Raw genomic sequence first — 17,742 nt, forward strand, 5'->3', positions numbered from 1 at the left:
GCGCACACAGACGCACACACACACAGAGACACAGACACACACACAGACGCACACACAGAGGCGCGCACACACACGCACACACAGACGCACACACAGACACAGACGCACACACAGACACACACGCCTGAACATTAGTCAGTGCCCGTGGGACTGGGGTTTCCGCCAATGAGAGCACCCCATGCCATGTTTTTCAGTCAACTGAAGTGACCCCATGTCTGAAAAGCTGGATCTTGGCTATTAACCCATGTGAACTGGATGACGGCCAGCACACTTTTTTGACTTTTTTCCTTGTCTCCTGGCTGCCCTTTTGCTCTATTATGGTTGTTGACTGTGTCACTTTTTCCCTGAATATGAGTCAAAACAAGTAATACTTTATAGAGTGTGAACTTTTCTATAAACTCAGGAAATGGAAGAGGTGACATCATAATTGCCTTGAGTTCCCTTTATGATGAAGACTTTTTTTTAAAAAGGTATGTTTATGGGAAGAACTTAGTGAAAACATTAATGAAAATCTTGAAAGAATTAGGGCTATTAAGGATGTTAAAATAGCAAAGGTGGTTAATTGAAAAAAATTGTAAGTCTAATGAGAATAGAGGACAACTAAGAGAAGGGTGCTTAGAAATTATACAGAGGAATCAAATATCAGAATCACCTCAACACTCCCATCCATGTTTTTGCTTGCCATCCGCAGGACACAGGGGAGGGGGCAGTGAGCTACTTACTCCATCATGCTTCTGTTCTTGACACCTTCATCTCTTAGATTAAAAGGACTACACAAGATAGGATAGAGGGATCTCATGGAGCCTCAGGTCTGGTGTTCTCCCTGGGGGGCTTGAGGGGACAGAAGTGGGCCTTGGGTGACGTTTGGGGTGGGGCTGGAGTGTCAAGGAAAACCTGGGGGCCATGAACGTGGAAAGCCAGCTTCCTGAAAAGGAAAGTGATTTCAAGCAGTTCTAGCCGATACCAACTAAGCTCAAAAGGTGGTGGCCAGCAGAGGTCCTGCTGACGTTGCTTGAAGTTTCTTATTATGAAGGAGTCTATTCTAATTTTTTCTGAGGTGTGTGTTTACCACGGCCAAGGTAGAACAGGTGATTGATTACCAGGTAGAATCTTAAAAACCATCAAAGGAAGTTTTCAACTTTTGAGTTATTCCTATCAATGATCTAATGTCATTCTGTATTAAACAGTCATTATACTGAAGATAACATTTGTCAATTCAGCTGCTGGTACTTGATTCCATCTAAACACTTTGGACAGTCGAAACAGAGATTTGAAGAAGGTTAGTTGAATAAAATGCTTCCCCTTAAAAGAACAGGGCTTTCTTCGAAAAGGCCAAATGGATTGGCAAACCTCAACGAGGGAGGGAAGGTCTTTGCAAATAGTCTAGCAGTGAAGTTAGTGCGCAGCCAGACTACCGCGTGCTTTAACTGAACCGCTCTCCCAGGTCCTCCCTGATGGAGTCCCGGGGAGCTGTGAGACTATCGAGTAAACCTGTGAAAATGACCTAGAAGGACCCACCCGTAAAGATGAGCATGTACATCTGGCGTGGCCAGCATGAAGATGATGCTGAAAAAAAGAGTCGGTGGCGGAGTGGCACGAGCCAACTACAGTTATCTGCACACCCCTCGGCCAGGCTTTATACCAAATAAAGAAAGGGCAAAAGAGAGGAATGTATTAATATGTTCTCATAGATTTGTATGTATTTGCTGGGATAAATTTTCCTTGGTATAGATGGGATATATTCTTCTAAGCTGCAAGCTGATAATGAGGACTTAGGTCTAAGAAATGTCTAAAATCAGGGTAGATGAATATGAAAACATACAATTAGTGGCACTTGTACTCATGCCTGTGTTAATAATATGGTCACAAGTGTATGCGACGTTGTATGTGCTTGTGTATGTACCTAACTACATGTATCTTTATATATTCCAATAATACAGATTTAAACTAATTTCACAAGGCATACCAAGGGCGACAAGCCACCGCAACACTATGCCCAAAGCATCGCATCTTTTCTCTCCTTTACCTAAAATATTTCCATAAACATTACTCACCAGGCATTTGTGGCTGGTGATATGCAGATAATCATAACTTTAAACACTATATGGTAAACCATTTGGAAGAATTAGCTCATTTAAAAAAGGAAAAGTAAGGATGTCACTTGACATACATTTAAGCACAAAATCAGATACAGATTCCTGGGTGGATATAACTGCAAAAAATATTTTCTTCGTCTTCGTTCAGCTATTAGTGTATGAAACCTGCCTGGAGAACCCTCAACTAATCCAGAAGGGAAAGCTCTGTTAGTGAATTGCCCACATTCCTTCCTTCTGATCTTGCTGTTTTCCGCTTTTAAGCTTTAGAGCGCTGTCCTTTTTTTAGTCCCTCCTTCTATGAGCATATAAGGAAGAACAAGGGTATGAAGCTCAAACAGTCTGGTTCAGCTACTTGTCTACCATCCGAAGCTTTACCTTGTGGGGAGCTGAGAGGCCCTCTGGCAGGGAAGGCAGTCAGATTCTCCCAGGATGAGTCTGGGAATTAACTGGATTCCATCTACCTACTTTTCTCCATGGCTCCTTCGTCCATGGAAAAGAGGTGGCTTTACTCAGAAAACCAGAAAACTCTCCTTACGGTAGCAAGTAATGGCTCCTGGGTGGAGTGGGGGAGGAAACGGTGATGATATGGAAGCTGTGGCCAACTATTTGTCAAGCTGCCTCTGTCCAGGTAACCGTTTGTTGACTACCTTCTTATCCAGTAGGACAGGTAGCATCATCATGTCTGTTAAGGAAGAACGGTTTGAAAGAGGACACTCTATATTAGAAGGTTTTCTCTCGGTATTTGAGAAAGCAAATCTTAGCTCCGAGCCGGTGCCGGGATTGTTAAATAGCTCTGATAGTAATTTACCCAGTCAGAAGGAATGTATTTTTCTTTGTGCATGACTTTTGGTTTGATTAAACATTTTTCTGGTTCATACCGTCTAGTAGGGGTTATTTGAAACTAGAAACAGTCTTAATTTCCCATGACCTATATGTACTTACATTAACCCAATGGTAAAGAATTTAAAAAACAAAACAATTTAAGGCTGTTTTTCTTGCCAGGAGCAAAACTGGAATAACACAGGTCCCACACAGGAACTACTCACGGTCTCTCTGCCATTCAACACAGTCCCTCTCCAGTCGCTCATGATAACGATGGGAAAATCCCCACAAAGGACAACAGAACAGGATGGAGAGAGGCGGGGCCACACAGACAACACACAGCAGTCATGAGCACGTGCTGAGGAGGACAGCCATTCCCACTGGCCTGTTACTGTGCAGACCAAGGACAGGCAGGCGATCAAATCAAATTCCTTGTTTTAGGGGAACTAGGTCCTGGGGCAAGAGAAGCAGCATGAAGGGATGTGTGCGAACACACGTCTGCAACCGAGGGGAAGGACAAGTGAGTTGGAGCGTCTGCAGAACAAGGTCAGAAACAGGAGGCAAGGCTATGAGGGCTGCTGGCAGGAGGGCAGCTGGAGGCAGCTTCACTGGAGTAAAACATTCTGCTGTCACGCGGCCACCACTTCATTCAACACGTGCTTGCTAATCAACAGCTATCTGGTCGGGAAGGAAAGAGATCTTTTTCTTGTCTGCTCTTTTTGGCCTTTGGTCAGATAAAACTCAGTCCAAGGTTATGACTGCTTTCCCCAAAGCGTCGGAATAAAAGGATTTAATAAAACCTCAACACATTTCCTATCTCTAAATGTACGACTTATCCTCTTATCTGGATTATAAAAGTTAGTCTTCATTTGGATGAGTTCTAGGTGCTTCTTTACCAAACAAATTGCAAGGTATTCTTTTGGGATTTGAAGATATAGAATTATTGGGGTTTTTTTTTTGCTTTTAAAAACACAACTGCTTGATCACCCTTTAAAAACTGTACACTTATTCAATCATGGTTTAAAATAAGGCAACTTGCCAAGGACCCTTTTCTTAATGCTTAAAATGGGCAGAGGCTGGGTTGCCCGGTAGGTAATTAGGTCCCTGAGTCAGGCTGTCATGGTCCTTCTGGATGTGGCTATTCTCAGGCACAGGGTAGGGATGTGGGCCCAAGCTGAGGGAAAGGCAACTGAGGTGTCCCTTCTGTGGACCGAGGACCTTCCCCAATTGGAGGGGCCAAGGCTAAGCTCGAGCCTCAGATATGACTCATCCTCTGGCCGGGCACTATTCTCCCCATAGATCTAGAATGCCGGAAATGGGTAGGCTGTGTAAACAACTTTGAGTGCTTTGGTGAGTCTGTATGTTTCAGAGCTAAGTAATTCTGTAAGCAATTTGCCTCATTCTGCTTCAACCTGCGTTAGTTGGAACGGGGCCCTTAGGAGATGCACTGCTATAGGGTGACCCCTGACTCCGGGGGCTTGATAAAGACTCCAGACAGTACCTCGGGGGCGGCTCCTCGCCACTCAGCCTTGTTCTGCTTCCCAAGGCCTCATTTCTCCTCCTGTATAATCGCCATGAACCTTTGGGTTTTAGAGCTGGAGGGGACCCTTAAGATCATCTGATCCAGAACTTTCAATTTTCAGATGGGACCCTGAAGTCCAGTTGTGGGCAGTGATTGGCCTCAGATTCCTGCAGGTGACTGGGAGCTGGCCCCATACATCCTGATTTCTAGCCCATTGATTTTTCTTTTATAACACACTTCCTCCCCTCAGAGGAAGGGAACCAAACTAGAATCAAACCAAAGCCCTCGAAACCTGCAGGTACCTGTCAACCACAGAGACCTATGGTTAAATACACAGTCTACACATTACAAAAGACTTCGGGTGGTGAGGGTGGGGTATTTCTGGAGACAAAACAGAGGTAGGCAGCGTACGCCTGTCAAAACACGTGCTTCTGCTCCTCCATCCCAAGCTTTAGCTCTCCCCGTGACGTAACCTTTTAGGTCGTCTCTGGCTGACCACTGTCTGTGGGGGATCTGGGGGGAGGCTGTCCACCAGAGCCGCAGATGCTCACTGCGATGGTACCTGCTAGTGCATTAATGTTGTTCAGTCCGACAGTGGCCCCTGCCAGTCCTTGCAGAGTCCCGAGAGAGGTCAGAGAATTCATGGCCGCACCAGCAGTGGAGTTGGGGGTTGAAGCAGCCACTGCAAAACAGAAGACAGACAGGGAACCCGGGAGAGAGAGCACAGGATGAGTGAAAGCCAGATGGCCGGGAAGTAGTCTGTGCCCATCACAGCAGACAGAGCCGGGGAGCCTTCAACCGTGGGCAGTCTGGGAGTTGCGCTTAGGTTTTGGTGTGAAAGACATGGGGTTGTCCTTGTGGCAACTGTGACAATGAGATCTGGTGAAAAAAAAGCATCACACATCTGTTGTGCCAGCCAGCGAACATGTGCATTGCTGGTCAGTAGGGGACAGTCCACGATAGGAAGCCCGCCCTCCTGGGTGGTGGGTCTTTCACCAGCTGCACCTTGGAAGCCTCTGAACAAATGACCCGCACAAAAAAAGGGGGAGGGAAGGAGGAGTAAAATGGCGTTTCTTGGCTTTCATATTGCTTATGCTTCAGACTTGGCATTTTCTCAATGAAGCTCAAAAAAAAAAAAAATTCCTGGGTTTGACAGATGACTTCAGGACCCAGGTAGTGGTGCTTATAGAAGTGGAGAGTGATAGGAGATAAAGCCATTTTGGTCCGAACTCTCCTTCCCCTCCCCCCCTCCCCCTTTAAATAACCGCTTTATTGGGATATAATTCATGTTATAAAATTGACTCCTTGAAAGTATACAATCTACTGATTTCAGTATAGTCACAGAGCTGTACAATCAGCACCACTAAGGTTGTAACATTTTTATGACCCTCTAAAGAAACCCATACTCGTTAGCACTCATTCTACATTCTCCCCTCTCCCTTGACACTGCCAACCACTGACCTACTTTCCGTCTCTGTGGATTTGCTTAGTCTGGATATGTCATATAAATGGAATCATAAAATATGTCATCTTTTGCACCTGGCTTCTTTCACTCAGCAAAATGGGTTCAAGGTTCATCCACGTTGTAGCACGTGTCAGTACTTTATCCCTTTTTATTGCTGAATAATATTCCATTCTGTGGAAACACTCCACTTTGTTTATTCATTCATCAGTTGTGGACATTTTGATTGTTTCCACTTTGGGGCTATTATGGATAATGCTGCCGTGAACGTCTGTACACAAGTTTCTGGGCAGACATATGTCTTCAGTTCTCTTGAGGACATACTTAGGAGTGGGACTGCTGGGTCATATGATAAATCTATGTTTACTATTTTGAGGAAATACTAAAATGTTCTCCAAAGTTGCTGTCCTCTCTAATCCCTTTTACACTTACAATGTAAATAACATTTCAGGTTATCTTACATTTGTATAGCTTGATAGTCTGCTGACTTTTTTCACATGTATTATCTCACTTTATCCCAGTGATAGACGTAAAAGCTAAGCGAAACTCTGACCACTGATAAAAGTGGCGCTTGAACCACTTCTAGCTGTGGAATCATTGTGAGCATGTGAACTTCCTTCCTTCTAGGATGGCCGGGAACTTCAGTCCATCCTGCTGGAATGTTCCTGCCCAGATGGAGCTCATTCCTGCTGTGCTTTCAGAAACCACACAGTATTGCTTGCAATGCACCTTGCTTGGGATTCCTTCTGGGTGAGCCTATAGATCAAATGCCTGAAAAATGAATTCCCCACCTTGCCACATTTCTGCCCATGTATGGCATTAGCTTCTGACTCCTCATAATGTGTACGTATTTTCTTTCTCTTTTAAAAGTAAAATTATACATAATCAAGTCAATGTTTCTATAGTTCCTTTTGTGTTATGAAACTTTTCAAGTACACACAAAAGGAGACGATAGTGACAAATTCCTTCAAACTCATATCCAGATTCTAGAATATTTGAGAACCACCCTACTTCCTACTTCCATCTTATCCCTACATACTTCAGTATGCAACTCTAAAAATTGAGGACATTTTCTTTTAAAACCCCAAACCACTGTTCTCTTTCCTCTTGAATCAGTTTTATTAAGGTTATAGCTTTCTAGGAATTTGTATGTTTCACTGAAGTTTCTGAATTTATATTGGTATAAAATTACAATTTCTTCTTAATAAATTTTAAAAATCAGGAGCATTTACATTTAAGTCCCATTTCTTTGTCTGCTTGATCTGTCGGTTACTGAGGGAAGCACGTGAAAATCTCCACTATGGTGATGCCAATTACTCCATGCAAATATGTAAATTTGGGGGAATACCTCTTGAAGCTCCTTTACAACTTCCACAGATGTTTGTAGATCACTGTATCTTCTGTTGAAATAAACTTTTTGTGGTGACCTCTTCATTTCTAGTTTTACCTTGACGTCTGTTTTATATGATGTTAAAAAAAAGCAGTGCCAGCCCTTCTTTTGTTATTTGCATGGTACATCTTCTGCCATCTTTTTATTTTTGTCTGTTTATATTTTAGCTCTATCTCATAATCAGTATATAAACAGGTTTTCAAAAACAGAATACAGCCTAATAATTTGATAGACTTTCAGCGGAACTATTTAAATTTTGTGGTATACGTCCTGCCTATATTACATTTTTTCTCTTCTTTCTTGCCTACCTTTTAGGATTACTTGTTGGTTTTTTCCACATTCCATTTTCCCCCTCTACTACTGGAGGTAATATTTAATATTTGGAGGTAATATCTTTTTTTGGAGGTAATATTTAATATTTCTCTTCTTTTATGTATTACCATAAAAATTTTAAGTCACACATAACTTAAAAGAATCAAAGTTAACATTATCTTTATTCTTTGCCAGAACATTTTCTAGAATGTTTCTCCATTTGTGTATATGCTTAGGACAATTTCTAGAGACTTTAAGTGGTTGATTTTTTAAATAATTTTCACCAGTTATGGGTTTTTCACTGGCGAAAAGTCCACAGATATTCTCATACTACCATTCTAGAAGTTCTTCCCTGGTGTCACCTAAAGTTGTGTGAAAACTCTTCAGGCCTTTATTACTGGCTTAGAATCAGAACTGCCTTAGGGATAGTTTTTACCCCTTACTCACAGGCACAACAGTCTGTTAAGAGCTATCACATGTAGACTGACGCCAAACAGAAGTGTATTTTTCCGTGGGAAAGCGGGGTGGGGGCACTTCAATTTCTGGCAGTTAGGTGGTCTAGGTTACTAGAGAGACTCTCCCACTGAAAAAAACTAAAATGCTTACTTAATAAGAGGTTTTTAAAAATATTTTTAAATTGCATCAATAACTGACCATTTAGTAAGAAATACTCAGAAATCAATGATGTAAGTGAAAGATGGCACCCAGAGAAGTAAGTAGAGCATTGAAGGTAGCTTTCCCCTTAAGGGCATTTGGTGGACCAGATAAATTTGATAAATTTGATCAGTTCTCAAAGCTTCTCAGTACGTAAGAAATACAAGAAAGCCTAGGGCCCACCTGAGTAAAGCATCTAAGAAGAGACTTCCCTACCAATAAGTCTGGAACACTATAAAAGGCTAAACAGTCAGTGAACAAGATATACTCTCACTTCAGAAACGGTAAGGAAAACTGCCTGTCTCAAAACTTAGTGCGGAGTATGGCAAGGGGAATTTCCCTCTGATAATATATAACCAACCAGCCCTCACATCAGTTTTCAAACCAACTTTATCTGACTGGTCAAAACTGCTCAAGCCAGCAATTTAAAGTAGTCCCTAGCTTGTACTGTCTTCCAGCACCCTGCAGAATCAACTATAAGTCAAACCTTGAAAAGGCCCATTTTCAGCAAAGAATTCTCAGAAATAAGGTTCCAAGATAGTTAAGCTCACAAGACAAAAAAAATCACAAGCACCAAGAGTAAGAAGCAGCAGAGACAGAGTTAGACACCATATTTAGATCCACCAAAACTTCAGATATTGGAATTATTAGCACACAATAGAATGGAGGTACATTTAACATGTCTGCACAATTTAAAAAGGGTGGGGGGCTTCCCTGGTGGTTCAGTGGTTGAAAGTCCGCCTGCCGATGCAGGGGACACGGGTTCGTGCCCCGGTCCGGGAAGATCCCACATGCCGCGGAGCGGCTGGGCCCGTGAGCCATGGCCGCTGAGCCTGCGCGTCTGGAGCCTGTGCTCCGCAATGGGAGAGGCCACAACAGTGAGAGGCCTGCGTACCGCAAAAAAAAAAAAAAGGGTGGAAAATGAAAAAAAAAGATTATAAGAAATGACCAAGTATACTGATAAAATTATTAAATAATAAAGTCTTAGAAGTGAAAAAACATAATCAAAATATAAAATTCAGTGGATATACAGATTTAACAGGGTATTAGATACAGTCACAGAAAGAATTTGGTGAGCTGGAAGACAGACCTGAGGAGATTATACATAACTGAGAAAGAAATGATAACAGATTAAGGGACATAGACTAGTCTAACATATGTCTAGCTGAAGTTCCTGAAGGAAAAGGGAGAACAGGGAAAAGGCAATATGTAAAGAGTTAATGACTGAGAATTTTCCAGAACTGATACAAGATCCTCTCCCACATCCACATGTTCAAAGGTCCCAGTGAATTTCAATCAGGAAAAATGAAAATAAATATAATTAGATGCACCACAGCAAAAAATGCAGAACACCAAAGAAGATTTAAAAAACAACCAGAGAAGAAAAAAAAAACCTCAAAAGACCACAATTAGACATCTCAGTACCTGATATCTAAACAGTAATAATGTAAGCAAGTTAGTAAAAGGTGCTGAGATAAATTAATCGTCAAGCTAGAATATCCAGCAAAAATGTATTTCATAAACTAGGACAAAATAAAGAAGTACTTTTCACACAAAAGCTAAGAGACTTTTTCACCATTAGACCTACACTAACTGAAGTGCTACTGGATATACTTCAAACTAAAGGAGAAATGATCCCAGGTGAAAGGAGGAGGAATAATAAGGATGTGGTAAATATATGGGCATACCTAAATAAATGCTATATAAAATAGCAATGGACTGAAATTCAAACCAAACCAAACCAAGTTAGAGCTAAAACACACGACAACATGAATACACCACCCATGGGTTGCGGGGGGAGCTTTTTTGAGTTAAAGTATCATAAGATCCTTGAAAGAGAAAGAAATTTCTTGCTTTTTATTTGGCTGCGTCAGGTCTTAGCTGCGGCACATGGGATCTTTCGCTGCGGCGTGGGCTTCTCTCTCGTTGTGGTGCACGGGCCCCATAGTTGCCGTGTACGGGCTTAGCTGCCCTGCGCATGTGGGACTTTAATTCCCCGACCAGGGCTCGAACCCGCATCCCCTGCATTGGAAGGTGGGTTCTTAACCACTGGACCACCAGGGAAGTCCCAAGAAATTTCTTTCTCAAGAAAACTGACTAAATCTCAGTAGGAAGAGCAGGAGTTTGTGACATTTGAGCCACAACCAGCAGGTTGTGCTATCCCCTGTCCTCCTCTCCCCCAAGCTCAGCGTAATGGAAGCTGTACCCCAGGAGGTTGTGGTCAAGAAGATGGGGGCTCTTTTCAGCTCCCAAACTATAGCGATGGTTTCTCCTAGGGAGGGGTAGACCACTGGCCTTTCTAACTATCCTTCTTCCCTGGCCCTGTTTTGCAGAAACTCTACTGCAGGTCAAGAAGTGTTGAGTCCTTTCCTCGAACCAGTCTGTACTCAGAGGGGGGAAGCTCAACCCCAGGCACAGCACTCGGAGAATACTGGGCCCAATTACCCTCATCCCATCTTGCTTCTGGGCGGAGGTTCTATGCCCAGAGAAGCAAGCTGAGACGAGCAGGTTCTACTGCCCTGCTGCATCACCCCTCTTGTAGGCCAGGGGTTGCCTGAAGCAAAGCAGGTTGCTGTCCCTGCCCTCAGCTCCAGGGCAGTGGAAAAGAGGGTCTGCCCACAGAGAAAAGAGGGTCTGCCAAGAGAGAGAGAGAGAGAGATCACAAGAACGGAGAGCTCCATAACTTTCCCTAAGAGGAATGAATTTATTTGGAACACAGTGCGGGGAAGTTCAAGCCTAAGGCGCCGTGGAAAACAATAGATTATTTTGGTGGTGGGCCATCCAGAAGTTTAACAGAGAAAACCAGAGAAACAGAGAGATAGGAAGAGTGTTCCCGGGGTCACAGCAAGCTTCAAGGAATGGCCTTGAAGACTTTCCCTATGGAGGGGCCTGACTTTAACAGAATCAGACTGTGGTGGCCGTTTATGCCCAGGGTCAAAAATAACAGATTAAACAACTGGAAATTAATGGAGGCTGGGTGGGATAGCAATAGAAACAGACCAGCCAGAAACTGAACAGGCAATCCGGCAGAAAGGCATTCAAAGAGCGCTGTTTGGAAGAATTATGCCATTTAAAAAAGGAAATGTAAGAATGTCACTCACAGCCTGAGGCTGTGTTCTCTAAGGAGTGCCATCAGAAGCGTATTGTAGGGGAATAAACTTCACTTGCTAAGTCACTAAGCAAATGAGCAAACAAGGAGCAGCTGGGTTTGGTGGGGGAGAGTAGGGAGGATCAGTGTCCAGAATAAAACGTCTAGTTGTTCACAAATTATGAGATGTGCAAAGAAATGAGAAAGTGTGATCCACACAGGGAAGAAAGCAGGCGACAGAAACAGTTTGAGACGGCCCAGACACTGCTCTCAGCACAGACATCAGAGCAGCCATTATAAATATGTTCAAAGAATGACAGGAAACCAGATCTGTCTACACTGTCTACAGGAGACACGTTTTAGATTCAAAGCCACAAACAGGTTGAAAGTAAAAGGGTGGAAAAGTACATACCAGGCAAACAGCAACCGCAGAGCTGGACTGGCTAGACTAGAATGAAGACAGCAGAGACTTGACAATCATTTTAGAGAGAAAGAAAACTGGGTCAACTGCTTGCACTGCAAAGGACCTTAATACACTTTCATAAAAATCTGTGTCTTTGGTAGCTCATGAAAGAATTCCAGGGCCAGTGTGCGGTGACCGGCAGAAAACCCTTATTTTATTCAGGGCTCTGTTTTTCTTTACCTCCCTCAGACTCTTCATTCAGATAGAAGAAAAGGGAAAGGAACGGAAAGGACCAGGATGAGGAGATGACATATTCCTCCAACAGCACAGGAAATGAACGTGAAGCAACCTAGGAGGAGGCATGGAGGGGAGTAAACTGGGTACCTGGGTCAGGATGCTCTCTGGCACTCATCTGAGAAGCACGTACAAGCTACTGTTATCATCAGAAAGACCCCCAGACCCGGGGGCCATTCGCAGCAACGATGGAGAAGGGTGGGTACCCGCGCCCTCAGGTCGCTAATCTGGAGAAGGTCGCTTATCAGTAGGGACGCCACCATGTCCCTAGAAGCCTCACGTGACCTGTCACCATGCTGATGTGGGGTATTCCTCATAGCTGCTGGAGACCCGACACCTACGACAGGGCCTTATCACCTCAGTCTCTGTAACGTGAACTTTTCAGGCTCCTTTACCGCACAGACCTCATGAGTCTCTAATCCTCTGCACCACCCCTTGGCGGGGGTCGCCCTGTATCTAAACGGAGGTGGCAGGAGAGGGATCACGAAGGTTAGCATGGGCATCCTGAGGAAGAACAGATGAAGTGTATTAGCTTGGCCCGGCAGATGCTGAAAAATGAGGCTACGGCTGTAAACAACACACTGTCACAATTTCACTGTTCTCTTTTCAAAACAGAAAACTGGAGGCAAAGTGGGGCTACAGTTAAGACTGAGTGCTTTGCAGCACTATTTACAACAGCCAAGACAGGAAAGCAACCTAAATGTCCGTCGACAGATGAACGGATAAAGAAGAGGCGATACATAGATATAACGGAATATTACTCAGCCATAAAAAAGAACAAAATGATGCCATTTGCAGCAACACGGGTGAACCTAGAGATGATCCTACTAAGTGAAGTCACACAGAGAAAGACAAATATCATGATATCACTTGTATGTGGAATCTAAAAAAATGATACAAGTGAACTTATTTACAAAACAGAAACAGACTCACAGACATAGAAAACAAACTTATGGTTACCAAAGGGGATAGTGGGGCAAGGGAGATAAATTAGGAGTTTGGGATTAACATATACACACTACTATACATAAAATAGATAATCGATAAGGACCTACTACATAGCACAGGCAACTCTACTCGATATTCTGTAATAACCTATATGAGAAAAGAATCTGAAAAAGAATGGATACATGTATATGTATAACTGAATCACTTTGCTGTACACCTGAAACTAACACAGCATTGTAAATCAACTGTACTAAAATAAAAAAAAAAACAATATGCAAGTGAGAGGTCTCTTTATATCTTGCTTTTCTATTTATTTAAAACCCAGGAAGAGTGGCTAGAGTGCACTGTAGTTTTCTGACCTCTTGTTGTGCTGGATGGTCCCAGTAGACTGATGGGGAGAGGGTGAAAAATAGGAGGGAGAGGAATCGAACATGAGATTAACTGAACTAAGTAACTTGCCTTAAAATGAGAAGACTCCACGTGCTCCAGTGCTTTGGACAATACAATGAAAATTCAGCCCGGTTTGAGTCTAAATTGGAAAAGATATCTCGACTGTGTATCTAGCTGCCTTTAAGAACCTTCTGAGTTCTAGCAAACAATCTGTTTAAAGCAAAAGGAAAACTCAAATTTGTCATATAGCCAATCTCAATCAAATGCCTCAAAACCAAATATTCAAGAGACACACGATCGAGAAAAGCCCCTAGACACAGAAGACAGAGACACATGAAATACCAGCAACACGCATATCTTCCTACTTCTGTGCTGGCAGAGCGGCAGGACGCTGCCTTGGGTAACTGCATTCTGCCCACCCAAAATTCCCTTCCGTCTCCACTGAGAACTGTATCCTTCGCTTTCTCAGTTAAACTGTTTACAAGACGCCAAAGGAACACTGGTAAATAAATATTGGCTCAGCTTTGCCCACAGCACCTCCTTCAGTCGGAGGCTGCCCCATGCAAAGGAGAGGCCGCACAACAAAGCCGAGAGGAAGGCGGGTGGGGAGCAGAGCCACCTCAGCTCCCGGGCAGCGAGGACAGACCCTGTCACACGCCACGCTTCACGCCTGCTGCACCACCAGCTCAAGACCACCGAGCAGCCCAAAGAGGTTCTGAGCAGCTAGCCAGCCAGGAAGTGAAATGGCCGAGCAACACACCAGAGCCATGTGTCTATGACCTCACATGGAAATGCAGTTCTGTGCCTTTCGATGAAAAAACTGCAGGAGGAGGGGCTTCCCTGGTGGCGCAGTGGTTAAGAATCCGCCTGCCAGTGCAGGGGACAGGGGTTCGAGCCCTGGTCCAGGAAGATCCCACATGCCGTGGAGCAACTAAGCCCGCGAGCCACAACTACTGAAGCCCGTGGGCCTAGAGCCCGTGCTCTGCAGCAGAAGAAGCCACTGCACTGAGAAGCCCGTGCACCACAATGAAGAGTAGCCCCCGCTCGCCACAACTAGAAAAAGCCCACACACAGCAACGAAGACCCAATGCAGTCATACACAAACAAACAAACAAACAAACTGCAGGATGGGGAGACTGGGGTGCTGGAGAGGGAGGGGGGCCGGGGGAGGGGGAGACTGGCAGTGAGGAAGTACATCTCTGCCTGTTACGGAATCACTTTGTTCATGTGACCAGGTCAGTTCATTGATGGAAAGACTCCAAGCTCAGGGATCCCCAAACACCCATCCTAATCTAAGTGATAAGATGGGTGCTTTCTTCTCAGAGCCAGGGGGTGCCTTGCTGAATGATGTGTCTAGAAGAGCTTCTTGACTCAGGTCAAAACTGCAGGTCACAGATGGAGGGCCCAGGTCATCTGGTCCCTTGCTATGCTGGGAGATAGAGGGGGCAGAGGGAGCGAGGGGGAGAGGGAGAGGGAGGGGAGAGGGAGGGGAGAGGGAGAGGGAGGGGAGGGGGAGAGGGAGGGGAGGGGGAGAGGGGGGAGAGAGAAGGCAGGAAGGCAGGAAGGAGAAGGAAGGAAGGGAAGGAGGAAACAGTGCTAGAAGAGCCCCCAGAAGAACTTCTGTTCAGCACAGAGCTGAGAGCTGGACTCACTCATACCCTCAGCCCAGGGATTTGTTTCTCTTACATCAGTAAGTCCTTCACACATACTCTCTCATTTCCGGTTGGTCCGCCCAGGAAACGCACGCACTGGCTGGGGAAGAGGAGGAGGCAGCAGAGGTGTGTGTGTGGTACACACGGTGCGGAGGTACAGGACGGGACCCTCTCCAGCTGTGTGGCCAATCGGGGGGCCAAACAGCAAGACACACCCAGCTGTGCGAGAAGGGCTGTTTGGAAAACTTTCTTAAACCAGTATAACAAGCAAGCCTAATCTTACCTGAATTTAAAAAAGATGATCCATTTGTTTTCTTTTTACGTTTATTTGTGCCAGAGATAAAAGCTTATTCTCTTTTTCTCAGCTTTCCAGAGAGAAAGGACCTTTGCTTCACTTCCCAGGAAACAGTCCCCTGGTCTCTGCTTCTCGCAGCCCCCAGCTGCCTTGATTTCCCTTCTGGGGACAAGGGTGACTCATCTGCCTGCACAGACTCAGGAGGCCCTGATGTCCCCCGGGCCAGAGTCGGGGCCCCTGAATTGAAATACGAGACACCAGCGGGTGCCTGAGGAAGGCCTTCCCGCTCTCTCTTCTCTCTTTGTTCTAACTTCTGCATGACTGGGTAGGTAAACTAAGTTTACTTAGGTCTCCAGGGCAATGTTTAGAGAGGGAGGTAAGAATCACTACTCTTGTTCTCTAAGGTAGGCAGAATTTACTGTCGCCCTAAAGAGGTCCATGTCCTAATTTCAGGAACCTGTGAACATGTCAGGTTACATGACCCAGAGGAATTAAAAGTTGTGATTCGGCTGACCTTGAGATGGGCAGATGTTCCTGGATTATCTGCGTGGGCCCCATGTAAACACAAGGGTTCTTATCGGGGGCTGGAAGGAGAACCAGAGAGACAGCAGCACAAAGACACAGCAGCTCCGAAGATGGAAGGGGCCGGGAGCCAAGGGGAGTCAGTGGCCTCTAGGAGGATTTTGTTCTCACAAGGAGGGATTACATTCTTTTCACATCAATTTGCAACACCTGAAGATTCAACATCTTCTCCCCTGGGGAGACGACTGCACAGCTAATGACCGGTTCTCCAGCCTTCATCATCAGGCTGGTCCTCAGGAGACTCCATCTGGGGGTACAGCTTTGAGAGGGTCCGGAAGAGGGTGAGCTGGCCTGAAAGCCAAGCTGAGAGACAAACAGGTGACAGAAAGGTAAAACTTAGCCTAGAGAGGAGAAGGCTAAGGGAGGAAACAGTGTGAGGTCTTGATACAGAGAGAGTCGTTGTAGCTCCAGAGACCCAAGTGGGGGCCAGTCGGTGGCGGCCAAGAGGGTCAGAGTCAGGGTGGGGAAGACGTGGCTTGCACAGCGGGCCCAGCTTCCCCGTTTGTGGGAACAGGAAAGCAGAGGCTGCCGCATGGTCACGTATCGGGGGTTTCGGCAGACCCCGCGGCTAGGCTTGGTGGCCTCCGAGTCCAGTAAACCAAGGTCTGAAAAGCTCTTACTTTTCCCCCTAGGACTGAACACACACCGGCAGCATCTCCCGGCGGGGCAAACGAGGACTCCGAGAAGGCAGGACTCGACCCTCAGTGAAGGGGACCAGCCCCTTTTCCCACAGCATCACTGAAGGGCCTGAGACCCCAGGTCTGTTTGGAGGCTGCAGACCAAAGGGACCCACGCAAACACAACCCCATCGAGCTGCAGACATCACAGGCTTCTACGTTCTCTTCTGATCGGAGAGGCACGCAACTCAAATCCCAAATGGCCGGATCGTGGCGGAATCGATCACCAGGGGAAAGGCCAGCCTTGCGTGGTGGATACTCCCTCTGACCTGCGGCCCAGGGCTGCTGGGCTGCTCCGCGGGCCACTGCGTCAGAACCATCCTGTCTCTGGAGGCAGGGACCACGATGCCCTTAGACGGCGCAGGAAGCACACACACTGGATGGGAAGAAGGTATAGCCAAGGGTCTCCTGCATCGCGGTCAGCTGGACGTTCCCTGAGACCTGCCGGTTGTGAGGCTCAGGACTGTGAATTAACACACCCTCTTGGTGCGTCTTCTGCTCGTTAAAGATTGGGACCCACTGATCTCAGGGGTGTCTGCGCGCAGCATCACCAGATTCCCTCCAGGCTGGGTGCAGAATTTAGTTTGGGGTGTGAGAAGGTGAGAGGCAAAGAGGAGGTGAAGTTGGGTTTGTGATAAGACAGGGGAACAGATGCTGGGAGGTAGGAACAGGGGGTAAAAAACTATGGAAGAGTAAAAAGTTCTGGTTCTATCTTGCATATAAAGAAGTCCCCCTGGTTACAGGGCAGGAGTTCACTGGTCTTATTTCCTAGAACCTACGAGAGGGAATGACACATCGTAGGCGCCACACAGGGACTTGCTGAGTGAAGGAAGGGGTGGAAAGTCCACCGCGGCCGTGGCAGGTGCGCCGGACTCCGTGTCTGGCCGCTCCCAGGACGAGGCCCCGCACAGGCCTCCATGAGCTGGAGGGAGGGCATCCACCCGCCGATGCTGTGGCCGCCCAGAGGGCCCCCCACGGCCAGGTGAGTCCGGAGCGGGGTGAAGGGCTCTCATTAACTGTTCCTTTAACACTGGAGGAAGGGTGGGGATGCCATTACAAACAGAACTGGCCAAGCCAGCTGCTGCCTCGTCACCGGCACAGGAGCAGAGATGCCCTTCGTTCCCCTTGCGTGGCTGCCACAGAAGGAACCAGAGG

At 45.9% G+C, this 17,742-nt stretch overlaps 1 protein-coding gene across 21 annotated transcripts in view; it reads right to left on the reverse strand.

Annotated features, from left to right (window-relative positions):
* Positions 1 to 17,742, reverse strand: part of CELF2 (CUGBP Elav-like family member 2) — a 526,008-nt gene that overhangs the window by 15,948 nt on the left and 492,318 nt on the right. For 18 of the 21 annotated variants that reach the window (XM_029237418.1, XM_029237438.1, XM_029237436.1 and 15 more), the window contains one exon: positions 5,003 to 5,122. The exons of 1 other annotated variant lie outside the window; for it this stretch is intronic. In XM_029237418.1, the coding sequence (XP_029093251.1) occupies positions 5,003 to 5,122 (120 nt within the window). Of the gene's footprint in view, positions 1 to 4,203; positions 4,208 to 4,994; positions 5,123 to 7,354; positions 9,146 to 17,742 lie in introns of those variants that run through there. 2 more of the 21 variants (XM_029237440.1, XM_029237433.1) reach the window with 2 other exon arrangements.

The sequence above is a fragment of the Monodon monoceros genome, unplaced genomic scaffold, assembly GCF_005190385.1.
Source record: "Monodon monoceros isolate NGI ecotype Baffin Bay Population unplaced genomic scaffold, NGI_Narwhal_1 Super_Scaffold_21, whole genome shotgun sequence".
Taxonomy (NCBI): domain Eukaryota; kingdom Metazoa; phylum Chordata; class Mammalia; order Artiodactyla; family Monodontidae; genus Monodon; species Monodon monoceros.